The following is a 21520-nucleotide window of genomic DNA, read 5'->3' on the forward strand; positions in this document are numbered from 1 at the left end:
GGTTAATATGCACCAGTCCTACGAAAATAATAATAAACTGAGACTGCAGCCACACTTTTTTTCCTTTGAAGGTCTGAACATCTTACATTTTTAAAATATGTTATTTTGCTATTTCTCCTGTTAAGTCTGCTGTTAACTTACTAGTTAATGTTCACTGCTGTTAGTTTGTTTGATAACAAATTTTACTGCTTGGAAAATATATAAATGTATTGAATTTAAAAGTCAGAAAAATCTTTTGCAGCTCCGAAGAATATAGTAATCCATTTAGATCCACTTATTTTAATCCTTTATTGGGCAAGTGACTATTTATGGTAATTTCTGAATACATTACAAGACAGTGGCAGTAACAGTTCCAGTGAGGTGAAATGTGGTCTGCAGGGTCTGTAAGGACCTTTGAGGTCCAATGTGGTGTCCAGGGTCTGTAAAGTCCACCTCTGAGGTCCAGTGTGGTCTACAGGGTCTGTAAGGTCCACCTCTGAGGTCCAATGTGGTCTACAGGGTCTGTAAGGTCCACCTCTGAGGTCCAATGTGGTCTACAGGGTCTGTAAGGTCCACCTCTGAGGTCCAATGTGGTCTACAGGGTCTGTAAGGTCCACCTCTGAGGTCCAGTGTGGTGTCCAGGGTCTGTAAGGTGCATGAGCAGTGAGTGGACCTGCTTTGTGGACCTGGACCTGTGATGTGGACAGGGGTCTGGACCAGCACACATTATGTTATGCTCTAAAAGTGATGTTCTAATGTTCTAAAATACATGTTCCTTTCAACTTACATGTGTTTTTCTATTTTTTATAGTTAATTTTTGGATTTTTTATTTAATTTTATTTATTTATTTTTTGCCCACTTACGGGTAAAGAACCAAATATTGTAACTTCATTGACTTTGATTTTCTACAAAATAATACAAAATGTTGAAAAATTTCACAAAAGTAATAAAGTCTTATGTCCTCCAATAACACACAGGTTGAATTTACAATTTCAGAGTATTTCTATGAGTGCCCTGTAAAGGGTTAAATCCCAGAAACTGACATAAAATGATTTTGGAATACATTTGACCTGAAGAACTGTATATATTGTAATTGCTAAAACAAAGGTAACACATAAACATTCACACTGTCTTTAAATCCTAGAAACTGTCATCTAGTACAATCCCCATTTTTGCACCATAACTTGAGCAACATCTTGCCAAATGTCACTAATTGTAACCCTGACACCGTCCTGTTAATGCAGTGGTTCCCAACCTTTATTGGCTCCTGACCCCATTTTCACATCACAAATTTCTGGTGACCTTCAAAACTGAGACATTTTTTTGCTAAAATTAATTTGTTTTGAATCCTGTAATAATTTGCTATACTACATTACAAATAAATGTTAATTTTAGAGGACATTTAGTCTATATAATGTATATTATTCTGGACGGAGGCAGAAAAGCCAGGTGTAGATTACTGCACAAAGTGAGAAGTTTATTTTCCTTGGTCAGGATATGTACAGTCAGTCCAGCTGTGATTTACAAGGAGGACAATTAATACTGAACAAACAAGAACTCAAACTATGAATTATGAAAGAGCTGCAGCATCTGAAACCGACCACAATGAACATTTGACACATAAACAGAACCACAGTGCTGCAGTTTCAGACTCAGTTTGTCATGACTTTTATGGATTGTCTCTCTCAACTCACCATATATTTTTATTACTAAGTTTTTTTATTTTATTTTTTATCAATTACTAGAAATTTCAGGCGACCCCATTTGAATTCCCTGCAACTCCACGTGGGGTCCCGACCCCAAGGTTGGAAAACACTGTGTTACTGTGTCATGTTTACATTCAACTCCAAATAAAATGTTGCTTGTTACATTTTAATGATATATAGTTTGAACCATTTCTTTGACCTTTATCTACAAAGATGAGAAGACACTGTGATTGCTAATATCACCAGCAGCTAACCCAGCTACTGGTGAATCTGAATTCTTACGGTCTGATTTACTAAGATCGCAAATAATGGGCGCAAATAGGCTTGCTCGTGCTGAAAAATGTGCGTGCTATTGATTTGCGTGTCACGAGTGATTAACTAAGATTACCTGCGCAAATGACAACAGGTGCAGAGTCTTGGAGACCAATGAGGATTTTGTGTGCACTACTGGTTGTCGTCATGGAGACAGTATGCTGTAAAAACTGCTCTGGGATATGCCAGCACTAATGGTAACAGTGACTGGAATGATCCAGACGCAAGGAAATGTAACATTGGAGGAGTTTAGTCATAGAAGGTAGTGATGACTCCTCCTGTGACTGGACCCAAATCATCCCCTAGTTCATCTAGAAGTTCTACAATGGCATTATTGGGCAGCGGCGCCGGATTCATTTTAGAGGTGGGGGGGCCGTGGGTGTTGTTGGATTGAATGACTATCAGGTGCACATAATTTTGTCACTGTAGCCTAATGTCGGTGCATATGTTTAATCACAATCATCAGATCAACTGGAAAAGTAGCCTTCACAAGAGTCCCATAAAGTGGTGGTGTGGGGGGGGCATACATCTCAATTATTTTTTCTTCCGTCATTCCAAAAATGTTGACGCCAGCAGAACAGATTGGTTCTCTGTGTGGCCTTTGGTTGGGCTTATGCCCCACCTCCTCGCCACAACAACAGCTGTTCCAGTTCAAACCTGCCTTTAAGACATGATAAATACAGACGCAAAATCAGCCACCGCGGCCAGTTTCAGGTTTGGTAAATCACATTGCACATTAAATAAATATTTGCATCTACTCCCCATAATTTTGTGTGTTCAGGCAGAAACGTCCATATTGCATATTCATCGAGGCAAACACACGAAATGGGTTGCACGAGCTGTTTTGCCCATTTGAGAGATGCAACCCTCAATGCGTCCTGTTAGTAGATAAACTTCAACATGTTTTTATGTGAGCAGTCAAGATTGCACACGTTTTTACACAAGCAAACCTCTAGTAAATCAGGCCTTAGTGTTATTAAAATAGTGTAGCAGTGTAGACTGTAATGTTTTATATGTTGTTCACACAGCTACAGTTAATGTGAAAAAAAGATGACAAGTCTTGTATGAATTCAAGTTTTGTTTTGTGCATTCCTCCCATGTTGAAATCAGGTGGATATAAATGATTGAAAACCTGTTTCCACTGACCCTTTATTAAAGCCAAGGCCAGGATCACTAAACTCCAAGTAGCTTTAACTGAAGCACATATTTGTTTTACACCCAGTTTCATACATACTCCTACTATACACACTGTCAAAAAAAAAAAAAAAGTCGCACTCGCATTATTTGACTGCACCACCTTTGGTTTTCATTCCAGGAGACATTCACTGTCACATCTTTATTTGCCACATAACGCTTATGTAGTGTTAAAATAAGGTTCATAATATTTTTTCCATCCATAGTTGCATTAATTTTTGATTACCGATGATGGAGAATTGGACCGCTGTATCAAGTCTTCATCACGTCCCAAATTAGAGTCTGGACTTTATGGAGGTCTGATCCATGTGTGAAAATGATGTGTCATTTTCTCTGAACCATTCTGTCACAAACCTGATCAGTCCTGGCATTGTCCAGTCTTTTAGACCTTAAAGAAATGAGAGGACACGTACTGCATCAGTTAGAGTTAAATAACCTGTTCCAACTGAAACACATTCTGAACCGCTGCAGTTCTGACCCATGGAAGGATCTGAACAGTTTGCTTGATTAAATTTTGGCCAGGCTGTTTATTTAGCTCTAACTGATGCAGTCAGTAGCCTCTCATGTCTTTAACGCAGTGATTCTCAATCTTTTTCTGTGGCCCCTCCCTTTGAGGATGAAAAATCTCTAGACCCCCTCAACCCTAACAACATTATAACAGTGGTGCAATTATAACTTTTATTGAAAGAAACATCAATATTGTAACAATACTTTTTACTTTTCCTTGAATAATTTTTTGTTCAAATTAGAAACTTAGACTTTTTCTTGAATAACACAAACTCAACCACACTGCTCCCTGAGACAATATTTTTCCAAATAAAACTAGGAAATGTGCAGTTATCTTACAACTATTACCACGACCAATATCAGTGGGTCAATGAGCTCATTTCCATTTCACATCTCAGAACATTAAAGTGCACTTCTCCAAACCTAAACTCTTTGTCTAGTCTAGTGACAGATCACCATGGCAGTAGATTTGTTTGGTGTGCATCCCTAAAATGAGTCCAGGGTGCTCCAAGGCTAAAACATTAGTTCCACCTGCTACATGTTCTAACCTGAAGAAAAAAAAAAAAACACCCTGAAATGAGCCCATGCCCCCCCGACAAACCTTGGCACCTCCCCTAGGGGTCTCGCCCCACAGTTTGAGAGACACTGGTTTAATGTTATACAGATTGGATCATCAGGTTTGTGACAGAATGGTTCAGGGAAAACGACACATGTTTTTCACACATGGATTAGCCTCCATAAAGTCCAGACTCTAATTTGGGATGTGATGAAGACTTGATGCAGCGGTCTGATTCTCCACCGTCAATAATCAAAAATTAATGCAACTATGGATGGAAAAAATATCATGAACCTTATTGTGACACTATATAAGCTTTATGTGGCAAAAAAGATGTGACAGTGAATGTCTCCTGTAATCAGAACCAAAGATGGTGCAGTCAAATAATGCATGTGCAAAGTTTTTTTGGTTGGGCAGTGTACTATGTTACCAAATCTCAGTTCCAACAACTGGTTATACTGGGAAAGTGATGCCAGTGCATCCCCTCTGTAGTGTTGAAATGTGTATTTGGTAGGTATGTTGCTGACTAATTATTTAGCTGTTGAAGTAACTGTAGTTTAACAGAATATTGTCATCGTGGTATCATGTGTGTGTGTATATATATATATATATATATATATATATATATATATATATATATATATATATATATATATGTATATACATACATAATAGAGAGAGTACTGAAATTACATCAAACACTGTTGAACGGAATCAAAAGTAAAGATGATTTTGAACTATGTGTGTATGTTACTCCTGTCTTCTTCATTTTCTTTGGACTGGTCTGCCCACTCTTCATCAGTGTCATCCAGTGAAAGGCCTTTATTTGTTGCCATGGAGCGGTAGACCTGACACTCAGCCTCAGCCCTGCAACAGTCAATGATACTATCAGCATCTTAGCGGACAGAGGATGTGAAACAACCTGTACCAAAGTGCGTCACAAAGTAATCAATGAATGGATGAACCACATAATGACATGATGATAGTGGTGGAACAGATTGGTGTCATTTCATACTTTTTAAGGAAGCGAACACACTCGTGGTGGCCATAGATTTGGGCTATTCGCAGCGGTTTATCTCCACAGCAGTCCTCCTTGTCTATGGGAGCGTGGAGGGAGTGTAACAGCCTCAACACCGCCAGGCGTCCCGACTCTGCAGCGAAGTGGGCCGGAGTCCAGCCGTGGTCTGTCCGCAGACATGGCCTGGCCCCGTGTTCGATGAGGATCCGGACAGTTTCTGTATGTCCTGTCAAACGGCAGGACCAGGTGAAAAACACATTATAGTAGGCCAAGTTTGAGCACAGGGTTCAGAGCTGCTTATAGACGTCATCTACGTTTCTATAAAGAAAATATATTGTCAAGTAAAATACTTTATAAACCACATCATCAAGTTTTGTAAAAAAAAAAAAAAAAAAAAAAAAAAAAAAACTAAAATGTCAGAGCAGCACAGTAAGATAGTGCTGATAGCATGTAGAGCTAAATCTGGGCCAAAAGGTATGTGAATATGGAAATATATAAACAAATAATCAACTGATCATGTTTCAGGCCAACATCAAGAGCTAACATTCTGATGTACAGGGTGGGGAAGCAAAATGTACAATATTTTGAGGCAGGGATTGAAAGACAGTGTATGACCAATTAGTTTATTGAAAGTCATGAGAATTTATTTGCCACAAGAAAATTGACATAATAGAAAATGTTTTTATTCTATGTGTCCTCCTTCTTTCTCAATAACTGCCTTCACACGCTTCCTGAAACTTGCACAAGTGTTCCTCAAATATTGGGGTGACAACTTCTCCCATTCTTCTTTAATAGTATCTTCCAGACTTTCTTGTAATAGTTTTGCTCATAGTCATTCTCTTCTTTCCATTATAAACAGTCTTTATGGACACTCCAACTATTTTTGAAATCTCCTTTGGTGTGACGAGTGCATTCAGCAAATCACACACTCTTTGACGTTTGCTTTCCTGATTACTCATATGGGCAAAAGTTTCTGAAAAGGTATGGATAATAGTGTTAGGTATGATTATGACATCAATATATGTTTGGTTTCAAAACAATTGACGTAGTGCCTGCTGAGAAAAAACAACTAAATGTTCATTGTAAATTTTGCTTCCCCACCCTTTAATATTTCTGGTATCCCTATGGCATAAACTTACAGTTTTGTTGTTACCACTACGTGATGCTTTACTCTAATAGATTTATTGAGCTAAATGGATAAATTCTGTTCTCCGGTAACATTTGGACTCATTTTTCATGTTTTTATCATTTTATCAGAGCAGGGACAAAGGAAATAATGATTATTAAGACATCTAAAACAGAGGAAATAACAATAAACAGGATAAAGCTGAATTTTGTTCAAAGAAACAAAATCTAAAAGGATTCAATGGAATTGTAGTCTGTTTTTTTGGCAGGATGGGGGTACATACCAATGGGGTGTAGAGGAATTAAAGGACATAACTACACGAAGTTCAGCCTTTCAGTTGTTTTTTAATCATTTGAAAGTTTCAGCTCTTGTCACAGATGAGGACTAACACTGAATACGTAAGTCAATAAAAAGATGATGATAATACAAAATAGTCCTTTTATTAGTTGAAACACGAATCAGTAAATTCCAAGAATATGAACCATAAAACTCAACACTTCAGCTCAAACTCCTGTTGAATTTTGAAGAAGGAACCATAGAACAAACCCTACAAACCAAATGGATACTTTCAATCCAAAGCCCCACACATGTCAGACTGTAAGGGGGTGTTTCCAGTCTAAGGTAAAGGCTAAAAATGAAGTCTACAGTGTAACCGGACTCCAGTGTCACCGCAGGCCTGGGGTGGACATGCTGGAGGGTTTCCAGGTGAAAGAACTCCAGCTGATCTACACCACCTACCTCGTGCTGCGGCCCAGTGGAGGGGGGTCTTGGAGCTCCAGTCCACGTCTCTCTGATTGGGATTGCATTTATTTTGTCTTAATATATCTTCAACTTTGTCAAAATCGCCTGCTGCCGCTGCCTGGTGCAGCTCTGTCATGGCGTTTGCAGGGTTGCTTAGCAACCGGGTCCCAACCTTCAGTCCAGTGTTCTAATGTTGTCATTAATGGTGCCACGCGCACAAATCCAAAACACACAGTAGAACACACACCAGCACAAAGTGGCTTTAAGAAGAAGTTCTGGTCCTGGACGGACAGGAGCAGGTCCGGCTCACACCGCGGACACGGTTCTGAGTGGAACTGGGAGGAGCGGGTGTCAAGTAATCCACCAGAGGGCGCTGATCTGGAGGAGGAGGAGGAGGAGGAGGAGGAGGAGGAGGAGCAGCAGCAGGAGGAGGAGCAGGAGGAGGAGCAGCAGGAAGAGGAGGAGCAGGAGCAGGAGGAGCAGTAGGAGGAGCAGGAGGAACAGCAGGAGGAGGAGGAGGAGGAGCAGCAGGAGGAGGAGGAGCAGGAGGAGGAGCAGCAGGAAGAGGAGGAGGAGGAGCAGGAGGAGCAGTAGGAGAGGAGAAGCAGAGGAGGAGGAGGAGCAGGAGGAGGAGAAGGAGGAGCAGCAGGAGGAGGAGCGCAGGAGGAGGAGGAGGAGCAGGAGGAGGAGAAGGAGGAGCAGCAGGAGGAGGAGCAGCAGGAGGAGGAGAAGGAGCAGCAGGAGGAGCAGGAGAAGGAGGAGGCGGAGGACAATAATAAAAAACCTGACAGATCAGATGGCACAGACCCACCTCACTAACATCTGCCACACTGAACCATGCACACTGTAAATGTCTGAAATGGCCAGTCTTGCCAAAGGTAAAAGAAACTCACTTTAAAATCATAAACAGGATTTATCCTGTCGCAGAGTTCCTTAAGAAAAGATTTCATTTTGAGATGGATCAGTGCTCCTTCTGCAATGGTACTGATGAAACTTTAGAACACTTATTTTTCTTATGTCCTGCATCACACTGTTTTTGGTCAGACATAAAAAATTGGATTTCACTAAAAATTAATGATATTCCATGTTTTGAATTACATCATACTGTTTTTATATGGATAATTTGGCCTCATCTGTTTCAGATATTATTAATATAATTTTATTATTGGGTAAATGTCATATCCACTGTGCGAAATAGAGAAATAACAAGCTTTTCTAGATTTACAAACAAATTTAAAATGTTTGTTTTGTCCCTAAGAAAATTGGAAAAAAACAAAATTGCAATGAAAATAAGCCAGAACATTGCTCGTTACTTATTATTTTAATTTAAAAAAGTCTTCTCTGTTGCATCTCTGCTCCTTTAATTTAAATATCCGGATTATTTGCACTGTTTTGTATTTGAATGTATTTTTGTGCTCTTGCCCTACGTATCCCCATGATTTGTGTACTTTATTTTATTCATGTTCATTTGTATTACTATGTTATTGTCCTCATCTAGAGTTTGTGTTTTTTCACAAGTTCAATAAAAAAAAATTACATATACATATATATACACACACACACACACACACACATATATATATATATATGTTGTTTGTTTACAAAGTTTTGAAAATATAAACAGACATCTTTGGCATAGGAACAAATTTTGTCTAATTTTTTCAATCAAAAATGCTGAAACGAGTTTGGGGTACTTAGATAAAAAAGTATATTTCAGGGGGTACTCTACTGGACTAGTGCAGTATGGATAGAATTTTCTTCAGTTTTTTTTTTTTTTTTTTAATACATTGAAACTGTTCTAAAAACCCAACATCATACATACTAAGACACGTAATTGTATTTTCCTTGTGCCCATCTTTATTCCTTGTCTTCAGTTCTATTGGTTTTATGGTCGTACACTGCCACCTTGTGTCTCCTTCAACACACAGTTCCAATTATTGTTACAGTCTGATGGAGTTCATTTGGTACATGTACTCTTAGGGTTCACTTCTGTTGGTACCTCTGCATTTAACAGAGTATGATGTGTTTATCATGTGTTCAGTTTATTAGATATAGAGCTGTAGAGAAAATACAATCAAATTATCGATAACAAACAGACGCGAAGCCTCTTCAGATGAACTTCTGGTGCCACAGATGCAGATTCTAATTGCTGTTTTTTTCCCCCTACCTTTAAAGCCCAGATGATCCCAATAGTACATTGTCCATTCCATGAACCAGGGCTGAATCAGACCCAGAATCATTAAATACCAGTACAGATACTGATCAGTAACTTTTTTGATAGAAAAAACCCCCAAAGACCTTTTGTACAAATTCACAGTTTTATTTTTCAGCTCTTTTGGTTTTTGTACACTCAAGTTTCACCAAAAAAAAAAAAGAAAAAAAACCAAAAAACAAACAAACAACTATTTAGTACAGCATATATGTGTCTGATAAAATAATATAATTATCTTTTAACCTCCACGAGGTCACTATACCCAAAACAGAATGAGACTTTTCCAAATTCCTGTTCATAAGTCCTGTACTAAAGCAACACACTGCTCACCATTATTCCTCTACACACACTAAACTGGATCGTACTCTTATTTTACCGTTTACATGAAAACTCTGCTATTAAGTCAGCTTCCTGTTTGTGCTGCAAACACCAATTAGTTGTTGAAAATGATCACTTCACTGGTTGTTTGAGCCAAGGCTTAAACCTAAACTTAGAATATTAAACAGGAAATGAGCTCAGACTGAGGCTCATGACTACGTCACATCAAACATTCCAGTTTTCACAGACTTTCATCAGAATTGATCCAAACTTGTCTTTTCATTCAAACAGGACTTTTTCTAAGTCACTGAAATTGTTTGAAAAGCCACTTTGAAATGGTAATAAAAATCACTGTTCATTTAAACCAGCCATTTTAGAGCAGAAACCATTTATCATTTTAACAATTTTATTTGCAACCATTAAACAGCATAATACAGTGACTTTTCTGATGTATGAATTACATCTTAGTGTCCTCAGAGCACTGACCACAAAAAAAAAAGAAATAATTATGAAACTATTAAAATCTCAAAACATTCTTTAAATATGTCACAGATGAGGATAAGCTTCCTCTAATCAGATTTCTTAAATCAGCTTTTTGGGCTTTTTGTTTGTTTTTTAACATTTTCTTTCTTACAGTGTGCTCTTAAATGCTTTTATATCGTCTTGGTTTGCACTTTGTTACCTACAAAACAAAACAAACAAAAAAAACAATGCAATTCCTTGGATACCATTTTCAGGAAGGAATTCTTTTCTTAATGGAGTTCAGGTGAGTATCAGCTTCAACTGTCGTCACCAGATAAGTAAACATAGTTAAATCTAGTTCCACACTGGAGCCTGCAAACCTGAAATGACAAATTAGAGGTTGGTTCGTTTCTAGAGTTCACCCTTTGAAATAAAATTCTTAAATTATTACAATTTTATCATTAAAAGAGGTTACAGCATAGTTTTCCATTTAAAGGAGAGGAGATCCTTAGTCTATGCCAGTGGTTCCAGCCTTTTTTGGCTCCTGACCCCATTTTAACGTCACAAATTTCTGGCAACCCCAGAGACATTGTTTGCTAAAATTAATTTGTTTTTGATGATGTAATAGTTTACTATACTATATTCTAAATAAAGGTTAATTTTAGAGGACACTTGGTCTCTATAATGTATATTATTATGGGCAGAGGCAGAAAAGCCAGGTGTAGATTACTGCACAAAGTGAGAAGTTTATTTTCCTTGGTCAGGATATGTACAGTCAGTCCAGCTTGGATTTACAAGGAGGACAATTAATACTGAACAAACAAGAACTCAAACTATGAATTATGAAAGAGCTGCAGCATCTGAAACCGACCACAATGAACATTTGAAAGATAAACAGAACCACAGTGCTTTAGTTTCAGCTTCACAGTTTGTCATGTCTTTTATGTTTGGGATTGTCTCTCTCAACTCACCATATATTTTTTTTATTAGTACGTTTTTATTTTTATCAATTACTAGAAAGTTCAGGCAACCCCAGGCCCTGGGGGGGGGGGGGGGGGGGGGATCTCTCCTGGGTGTTTTTTCTGTCTTCAGGTTAGAACATGTAACAGGTGGAACTAATGTTTTAGCATTGGAGCACCCTGGACTCATTTTAGGGACATGCACAAAACCAACCTACTGCCATGGTGATCTGTTACCAGACTAGACAAAAAGTTTAGGTTTGGACAATGGACAAGGATTGGAAAAGAAACATGGGACATGTGTCTGTTTTTGCAGTTTGTACTTTAATGTTCTGAGATGTGCAATCGAAATGGGCTCATTGACCCACTGATATTGGTCAAATGTTCATCTTTGTAACCAAAATGTGTTTGTTCTTCTTAAAAAAATTTAACTTTATTGTCATAGTTGTATGATAATTGCACATTTCCTATTTTTATTTGTATACATATTGTCTCAGGGAGCAGCCTGGTTGAGTTTATTTGTATTATTCAATGAAAAATCTAAGTTATTTTTAATTTGCACAACAAAATTTTCAAGGAAATGCAAAAAGTATTGTTACAATGTTTCTTTCAAAAAAAACTATAATTGCACTACTGTTACAATGTTGTTGGGGTTGAGGGGGCCTTGAGATTTTTTGTCCTCCAAAGGGGGGGGGGGGGGGGGGCTGAGAGAAAAATGAGAACCACTGCCTTAAACAAAAAAGGACAGGAGAAAAAAAATGTGTCAAGGCATACCTTGATTTGAGAGGCCTCTGCTCTCATTCATGGTCCTAGTTTCTTGTGGATCCCTCTAAAAACAAGACCAAATTGCATTTAATATAAACATCTATTAAAATAAAAACACGCTCAACAGTTGAGGAAAGAGCCTTTAACGTTCATTCAGGGGTGACTACTAGGGTTGGGTGTTCTAGCAAAAAGATTATATGTTGATCTTTTAAGGTAAAAATCTTCATTCTCTGGTTTTGTCTAGTTGCTAGAGGACTTGTGTTGTGTATAGTGGTTTCTTGTTACTCCGACTAGAAACACTGCATTTCCCCATTGTTTATTATTGGAATTATTGGAATATTAATATGTTGATGAAGTAAACAACTGCTGAACTTTCTTTGCTAGCTTTATAAACTCAAATCGGACTCACTACAAGGTGGAATTCAGCCAGTCCAGCAGCTCTTGGACTTTTAAGCTTCATTAGTAAAACAATGCGTTAGAAATTGTGAAAACAAACGTAGACTAAAACTGAAGACTTCAGTTCAGACACTAAAGTGCTGCTATAAACAGACAGATGGGGGTCCACCATGCACCCAATTATTAGGCCATCAATAATTCAAGACTATTCCTAATGCAATGCCCATGTCCAAGACTCTGTAGAAAATATTATAATTACACAGGCCTTTTAAAATGAAGGTTAGCCAAGTAGGAAAGCTTTGACAGTTTTTAAATGATGCAATCTGTATGATTATACCCAGAAACTATCTGATGATGACCTAAGGTTGTGAGATTCCCCAGGTAAACTGTACCTACTGCCAGTGTTAGTGTTAAGGCTTCCACAGTGATTCCAGTCTACTAACCTTTCTGCCACAGGATGATCCGTGTCAAGCTCTGTCCAGTATTTCTCCACCAGCTTATTCACAAGCATTCCTTCAGACTTGATTTGGACTTCAAATTGAGGAACAGCGATCTCTGAGTTGTTCTTCATGTTGTCCACTTTGATTAGAAGTGGTTTATCAGCCAGGAGATTGTAAAATTCATCAAAAACTTCATCATTCCAGGAGCCTCTGGATTCATCAAATCCATTCAAAGAGCACAAAAAGGCCTGAGGAATTTCTTCCAGAAGAGATAGTGGTAGTGGTTTCACGTCCTTGATGTTTACTTCAGACTCATTTCCATAGTCAATAAACACTACATGCACAGTATGATCAGTTCTGTCCATCACCAGAGCTCGATACCACTGTTTGTCGGTGGAAAAAAGAGCCAGACATGGACTACCAGGACCAAGTGTCCCTGGAATCGTCACATTTTCATATGCCTGTCCCACTTCCTGAGCCAGAATTGAAACTTTGCTGAGACGGTCTGTGTTGGCAAACTGGCACCAGAAGTAATGGGGTCCAACAATACAAGAAGCATAAACCTCCAATATGTTTTTGACCAATTCTGGCTCCTTGTACAGGCACATATTTACATTTACTTCAGCGCCATGAGGCTGCTCACTTTGTTCTGTGGGAGGCCTTTTTGCCTCAGCATGTTCTTTGTTATTTGGTGTCCAGTATTTTTGCATCACTTTATGCACAACTACATCATCACAATGGATTTGCACTTCATATTGAGGAAGGTTGATCTCTGACTGGTCTTCCACATTGAACACTGTCACTTGGAGTCGCTTATCAACTAGGAGACTGTGAAAGTAATCATGAACTGCATCATCCCAGAAGCCCTTAGACTTGTCAAATCCCTCCAAAGAGCACAAAAAGGCCTGAGGAGCGTCTTCCAGTAGACTAGAATTTAAAGCTCTCACATCTGTGATGGTAACTTCAGACTCATTTCCATAGTCAACAAACACAACATGCACAGTTTCATCAGTTCGATCAATTACTTGAGCTCGATACCACTGGTCATCAGAAAACAGAGCCAGACATGGACTGCCAGGAACTAGAGTCTCAGGGAACATAAGGTCCTGTTTTACCTGTCCGACTTCCTGAGCAATCCTGGACACTTTGTTCAGGACCTCAGTGTTGCTGTACTGACACCAAAAGTAATGCGGTCCATCAATGAAGGAAGCATAAACCTCCTCCAACTTGTCTTTAAAAAGATTTGGCTTCTTGTAAACACAGACATTTAGGTTTCTCTCCTGGCAGGAGGGAGGGGAGGTCTGTAGGGTGGCAGCACTATTTGCTTTTCTTCCTTCATCCAGAGTCTTTTGATCCTCTGCTGCAGACACATGGCTTTTGTACTGCAAGTTAGTTTTTGGCCCATCTCTACTACATACTCCATCACTGCCATGGGATTCTGTGGATGTTTGTGGACTGTTCAGTTTTGGTATTCCTGTAGATGGGGACAAATCTGTGTCCTCTGGGGTTAAATTGTTTCTGGCTGACACCCTGGCCTGTTTTGGGCTGGTGGACAGCTGCTGGTTAGACCATCTAATGACACTGGTCATCTTTTGTCCTGTAATGTTTGCTATTTTTTCTCTCACCATGACATTTACATTGAGGGATCCCTGAGACAGTTCAACAATCAGCTTCCCTTCTGCTCCTTTTTTTCCTACTACTGAAATTGTCCAAGTCTTGCCAACAGCTGTATTTGCAAACCAGTGGTTGACTTCCTCTGGTACATCATCTGGGATGTCAGACAGTCCAAGCGGAATAGCCAGTACAGGAATAGACCTGGCAACAGTTGCCTCAGGGGGAAGGAGACAAATATCAGATTTGTTCACTTCCAGGGTATCACCATAGTCAACACAATGCACTTTAAGTTCTGGAGACATTTCTGTTACCTGACCTCTGTACCACTGATTGTCGGTGTACTTAACAAGGCAAATTGTGTTAAGTCCAATTGGGCCATCTGTCCGTAGAGGGTGGGAAACTAGTTGCTTTATATTTTCTGTCACTTTGTCAACCAAGTAAGAATTTCTTTTCAACTGACAGTAGAAGTTATTGACATTTTCTGAAGAGGTGATCAACACGTCTTCTTTAGTGCCTAGGTCAGTGTTGTCTGTGGAACATGTATATGCATCCGAGGGGATCTGTGGGGGGTCCTTCACATGAGCTTCAGCATCTGCACATTTCTGAGCCAGAAGTTTAGAAGCACTCTCAGAGGGTGTTTGAATATCTACCACTTTGAGTGGCAGACCCTCTTCATCACATATTACAGCTTTTATAACACATTTCAACTTGTTTGGAGAGGCAGCCAAATCCACAAACTCTTGAAATTCTGCTAAAGCACCACCTGTGCACATAAAGGCAGGGAGACCAGTAGGAGCAGGACTGAATAAGCGACACTGAAAAACCTGTGCATTTAGTTTCAAGAAGGTTGGGTCAATGAGGCAGAGATCTTGCAAAGGGATATTTTTAGTTAGACCATAATCTATAAACCTTACTTGTACTACTGGAGAGTGGTGGTCTGCAGTGATCCTTGCTCTGTACCACATACCATTGTCTGGATTACGGGCAATGTACGTGGACTCAACAAGTGGTTGAGGGTGGGCAGATGCATAGTGGGTTTGCAGGTCCTGCATCAGGACTTCAAGCCTACCTTCACTTTCTGCAAGTTGACACCAGAACTTCTGGAGACTTTCGATGCATGATATTCTCACATTGACACTACTGCCTACAGTTAATGCATCCAGACCATCTTCCACATCCGACGGACAATGTGTGGAAAGATGTCCACTGCTCTGGATTACAGAGTATGAATGTTGTAAACTCTTGTCAGTTTTGTCGTCATTGGCTACATCATTTATCTCACCATTATCTTGCAGGCTCTTGATTCTTGTCAAAGTTTCATCCTGTAATGCATCAAGACATAAGTTCTTCTGAACAAAATGTCTGTCTTTGTCTGACCTCATAAAGGACGTGGGGACAAAAAGTCCTGTCTTCTTTAAAAAGCAGTCATTGATGCATGCAGCGTTAACCGCATACAGAGTGACATCATACTTATTTTGAGGTAAATTGTGGTGGTCAAATCTAGCCACAAGTGTCCAGGTACAGATAAGCGATTTCAAGTAATCAGTCTGATCTTCAGTCCACCCTGTGCCGTCATCTTTTACGCCATTCAGAGAGCAGAGGTACGTGACCACTGGCATCCTCAAAAATTTCCCATGCAATGCTCTGATGTTTCTAATGGGAACAACTTCAGTTCGTCCTTCATCCACATGCATGACCTCTACAGCACCATCGCTGGTCACAAGGTTTTGCCTCAGCACAGACCGACGCCATCTGCCATCAGCCCCTTTACTAGCACATGGAGCTCCACAGGTCTGGGGCTGGGCCTCTCCAAAATCTGAACTCCCTTCATAATTCTGGTGGATCTGTTCCAATAATATCTTAAGGGCTTTCGAAAAAATCAGGAGTTCACAAAAAATATTCTGTGGGTCAATTACTTCTGTCACCTTTACAGATTCAAATGTGTTTGTTAACAAATCTGGGTAGAAGTACTGGCTGTAGTTTTCAAGTTGGTTACTGACATTCAGATTCTGCTTCTGCGTTATGGAACAGGCCTCAAAAGTATCTGCTTTGGGTATATTCAAACATTTCAGGACAAGGCACTTAAACTCATCCCCTGAAATCTCCCTTGCAACTCCAACCTCACACATGTTCTTGGAAACTGCTGGTATATCGAGGACAATAATCCTGTCAGGCAACAGCAAATGTTGAGCCAGTCCTTTAAACTTCTTGCCAGGCAGGGAGTTCAGGAACTGAGTTGCCTTTTCAGGCCATTTTTCTTCAGTAGAGAGGACATTTGCTAGTATGCACGATTCAGTTTCAGGAGAAAGGTGAAAATATCTCCTGTGGCCCCACGCTAAAGCTTCATTTGTAGCTTTATAAGGCTGTGCCTGGTCAATTAGAAACACAGTGTAACTTCCATTTTCTATGGATACAATCTGAGCTCTGTGCCATGTGTCACTGATGCAAACCAAACAGTATTCACCTGGTTTTCCTTCCAACCCACAAAATTTCCTTTCAGGAATCTGAATTTCCTTTCTCATTTGCTCATAAACATGTTCTTTTCCATCGTTCATATTAATCCATAACTCCACGAGGCCATAGTTTGGGTTAAGGTTCACCCTTGTGACGAGCACATGTATTTCTGATCCTGGTGTAGGGAGTCCAGGAAGTGAGCACATTCTGAAGGGAAGAATGGAAATTTACCTACAAAATTGAAGAAATTAGTTAGTGGCAAAGTAAAACTGACATTTTACTTTAAAAAAAAAAAAGTGTGTAGTTAAATTTCCTGTTCACTAGCAACCTGTGCAGGATACAATATCAAGCTACTAACTAATACTAACCAAGCACTAATCATTTGCTCATTATATTAGGACAGTATTGTGGGAGATGGCACTTTTACAGAACTTTATTTCACCATTATTATTCCCACTGTTAGACCTGTCAACATTACAACCTGCCTAATATGATCCTAGTCACAGCCTGACTCACCAAATGCCGGCTACAATGTTTTATGGAACAACTCATTGTGTTTCAGTCAGTGTTGAACAGATCTGGTAATCACTCATTTTTTGAATGTTATGCTAATTGTATTAAATACTTATGTTTTTTAAAATTGTACATTATTTGTGATTTTGCTGGATATCTGACCTCCTCTTAATTCATCCCTGAAACCAGGAGGTTCCATTTTGGGAGACCTAACGCCATAGACTCCACCTGACACCCACTGGGGTTAACTACCACAGACTTACATTCAACTTCTGTCTAAAACAGTCTTATCTGTGATATTTTAATCCTCTGATAATGGTTCTGGTCCATGTGTAAATTACTTCCATGTGGGACTTTGACACGTGTATAACAGGTTGCCTTCAGAGTTTAAATTATTGAATTTAACACATTTTTATCTGACAGAAAGGCAAACTGTACCTGTCAATCAAAGCCAAACATGTCAACAGCAAATCCTTCTGCTCAACCTTAAATCACATTAATAGGGGAATGACTAAATGGACCAGAACACATATTTAAGGGTCTAAATAAAAGGAACCCAGACTGAAACCCACAATAAATAAAATATTGACTTTGATAGAAAGTCTATGGGGGCCAGGGCTTTTGGAGCCAGTCAGTGGTATTACGTATTACACTTAACGATACTGGCTTCACTTTGGACACAGGGTCCTTACCACTTGGTCATCACAGTAACAATTTTACAATTTAAGTTTTTCATTTTTCTATTTTACACAGCAACTCCACTCCATCTTTTAAGTAAATGATGTATTTATTTACTTATTGTTGTACCGATAATTTATTTTCTGCTACTTTTTATTATACTTCAATCGAGCAACTGTAACAGACAAAACTTTCCCCTTGGGATTAAAAACATATTCTGATTCTAAATTGTGTTTTAGACTCCAATGCATTTGTCTGCTTCTGATTCTAAGATTTATACCCTTTCTGACATGTGAAAGCCATATCATCATCTGTGTTTATTTTGAATGTTTATGACAAACTGAAGGATGGCATGCTTCTTTAAAATCCTCCTTCAGCTAAACAAACCCTTTAAGTACATTTTACTGATATTTAATTTGATTAACATTAGATTTTGAATGCAGAACCTTTATTGTCGTGGAGCATTTTCAGTACTATTAATGTGTTTTTCTACTCGGTGGTCTCATGTTATACTGCCTCAGACTGCTGACTCATTTATAAAGTCAAATTCACATCATATGGTTAAGACCACTAAGTTTTGTTATTTGATTGATTTGATTGTTTGTTTTATTTTAAATATAACATTAAAAACAAAACAATAAGAACATTTAATATAAAAAGAAAACCTACTCGAAAAGGAGCAGGATGAAGTTTAACATATATACTCCTGCCCCCTTACTCCATCCTTCCACAGACCCTAGTTTCTCATGTCAGATCCCACAAGTAACCCAACAAATCCTACACATATCAGACTAAATTCTGACCGAGTACAAAAACAAAAATTCTATACATATCAAAAATAGACTCTGTCCATTTCACAACAGCATTACACATCAAAATAAACTGTCCCTTTGTAAGTAGTAATACACATAGTAATTTATTTTGGCATGGATCCAGCTGATGTCATCATGTCTGTGTGTGTGCTGATGTCAGCATATCAACTGGCTTTGTATATGTGCCATGTGTGAACAAAATTTATGTTTTTAGAAACATGTGAAATATCTCCCATTGCAAGTAAATGGGGGGAAAAAAGATTTTAAAAATTCATAAAAAATGTTAACTTTGACTTACTTTTCCCCAAAATGTAATGACATCTATTCTGGCTCACTGGCAATCTATAAACCTAATCTGGTATGAATTCAACTAATAGTTTTGCTGCTAAAGTGTTAACAAGTCAAACAAAGAAACAAACCTCAGTTATACTTGCACGGAGCCACTCTAACATAACATTTTCCCCCGGGAAAAATGAAGCATTCTTATTCTGAAAAGTGTGGTGGCCCTGAGGTGCAACAGCCCAAAACGTTATCCACTATAAGAAAAAAAAAAAAGATTGTGATTTATTTAAAAAGTAGTATCTGAAAAAGGCATGTACCCCTTAAATGAAAATAAACCTGTATGACCAAAAAAAAAAAAAACTCTCCTAAAAAAACAACTTGTAATAAAGAATAAATTTGTACAAAGAAATAAAACAAACGTTTACGTTTATTATTATTATTATTATTATTATTATTATTATTATTATTAATAATAATAATAATAATCTCCTCAAATAAAATAGACTTCTACATGACACAGGAACCTTATTTAATCCTTTAACTGCTTTGCAAACTATATTAGTGCAAATATTTTTAAAATAACCATTTTTAGCGCACCGACCTCCACTTCCGGTGGGTTACTTCCTTAGCATTAGCCACATTAGCTGAAGGCTTTAGAAAATTTCAGCCCATGCTTTTAATTTTTGTGGTGGCCTTAATTTTAAAGCAAGAGATCTTTTGGGTAAACAGCAGCCCCTTAATTGAAAAGGTGGATTTCTTTCTTTCTTTTTTTCTCTCTGATGAACCTTATCTAAAAAGTGAAGGGGTTTTCTTTTTTAGTCATATGAAGTTTCACATTTTCAAACAGTTTTTTTTGTAGTACTCTATTTTTTTGAGGAAATTATTTTATTTAAAAAAAAAAAAACATCCAAGTATTTTTTGTTTCTTTGTACAAATTATTTTTTTTTATTACAAGTTGTTTTTAAGGGGATAGTTAAGAGTTTGTTTTTTTTTTTTTAAAGGGGAACATTTATTTTCCAGATACTTCTCTACAAATAAATTACAGTCTCTTTTTTTGGATAATTTTTGGGGCTCTTGCCCCTCTGGGCCACCACATAAAAGCATCACATATAACACATGATCAAAATTAGCATTTTGGTGAAATCTTCCCATCTATCTGTGGAACACGTGAGTGTAAACTGTCTTCAAAGACTATCAGAACCCAAATGACCATCAGATCCAGTCTAATTCTGAAAGGGTTGTCAGTCTGGCCTTCAGTTCATGTTTCATTCCTCCGGTATGATGTGAAGGCTGTGGGTGTTTTCAGTTGGGTACAGCAGCTGTGGTTTGTCTCAGAGCCTGTACTTTGACCTGAGTATAAAAAGTGGACTGAGTACTGCTGGACCACAGTACTGGTACTACTGGGGTCCACACTGGGGCCTTTGACCACCACCTGCGTGTTCTATTAAAGCCTTTGTTTTGGGTGGATTTTGGGTGGACATCTGTCATCCACACCTGTGACACATTTATTTGTGACGCACTGTCACGTACTCGTTACTTACAGTAGGTTTTGCGCACGGCTTCCTCCTGTTCTGACCGCGTGGATCTGCGTGGACGCGTGTGCAGCCTGTCCACGCCGTGGCTGAAACACACAAACAGATGCGCCGTGGACTCCCGTGGGTTTTTAAAGGCGACGATCGTAGGTGTGTCTGTGAGCCTATCACGGAGCACGAATTCATTCACGGACAAACCCACTGCAGCGTGGCACACCACGACATTTATATTAATGTATTTATGAGGATCAAGGAAATATGAACAGGTTTGGAATGATTGGTGGAATGTGAAGAGAACTATTATTATTATTATTATTATTATTATTATTATTATTAATAATAATAATAATAATAATAATAATAATAATAATAATAATAATAATGAACCTTTATTGATAAGTAACAAGTAGACAGATGCAACAATTAACAGAAATAAGCATCACATATATATTCAAGTATTGATACAAACATTAAGCATAACAATACTAAAAGGTGCAATAGAATAAACAGAAGTTATCAGGTAACCTATAAACAAAAAGCAAATTATCGAACAGTTCGAGGGTACGTTCACATTTTCGATTTTTTGCTCAGGCTACTGTTTTATAATACGTTTTTAATTCTTTAATGAATATGTCGATGTTAGGGAGGGATCTGGAGAACTTTGCTTAATGAAAATGATATTTGCCCATCAGTATGATTAGATTAATTAAGAAAATTACAGATTTATTAGAGCATTTAAATCATTCCCCTTGGAGATATTGAGATATATGTTTAGATTTTGTTAAAAATAACTTCCTCCAGTTCTCTCCAAAACATGTTAGAGGTGTGCAGTCATAAATAAGTGCAAAATTGTTTCTGGTTCATTGTTACTGAAGGTCCAGTTTGCACCAGGCCGCACTGAGGACCCGAATGTAGCACTCTGTTCTCGCGGGACAACGGAAGTG

At 38.4% G+C, this 21520-nt stretch overlaps 2 protein-coding genes across 2 annotated transcripts in view; both read right to left on the minus strand.

The window, feature by feature from the left end:
• Positions 1-16965, minus strand: part of LOC115413888 (tudor domain-containing protein 6-like) — a 21145-nt gene extending 4180 nt beyond the window's left edge. The window contains 3 exon segments of the mRNA XM_030127021.1: positions 5009-5121; positions 5270-5498; positions 12648-16965. Of these exon segments, the coding sequence (XP_029982881.1) occupies positions 5009-5121; positions 5270-5498; positions 12648-16965 (4660 nt within the window).
• On the minus strand, positions 4934-7350 carry LOC115413155 (ankyrin repeat domain-containing protein 66-like). The gene is made up of 3 exons (XM_030125899.1): positions 7137-7350; positions 5270-5498; positions 4934-5121 (listed from the first exon to the last, which is right to left on the minus strand). The coding sequence occupies exons 1-3, from the start codon at positions 7273-7275 to the stop codon at positions 4992-4994; spliced, it is 498 nt and encodes a 165-aa protein (XP_029981759.1). The 5' UTR covers positions 7276-7350; the 3' UTR covers positions 4934-4991.
• Positions 16966-21520: the final 4555 nt, after the last annotated feature.

This window comes from Sphaeramia orbicularis, chromosome 22 (genome assembly GCF_902148855.1).
Source record: "Sphaeramia orbicularis chromosome 22, fSphaOr1.1, whole genome shotgun sequence".
Lineage (NCBI taxonomy): Eukaryota > Metazoa > Chordata > Actinopteri > Kurtiformes > Apogonidae > Sphaeramia > Sphaeramia orbicularis.

Excerpts from the sequence above, each read along its gene's own strand:
- LOC115413155 (XM_030125899.1), bottom strand. The coding sequence starts at position 7,275 with ATGACAGAGCTGCACCAGGCAGCGGCAGCAGGCGATTTTGACAAAGTT. Across the intron at positions 5,499-7,136 it reads CCACTGGGCCGCAGCACGAG|GACATACAGAAACTGTCCGG; the intron begins GTAGGTGGTGTA and ends GCCGTTTGACAG. Across the intron at positions 5,122-5,269 it reads TGTGTTCGCTTCCTTAAAAA|GGCTGAGGCTGAGTGTCAGG; the intron begins GTATGAAATGAC and ends TGACTGTTGCAG.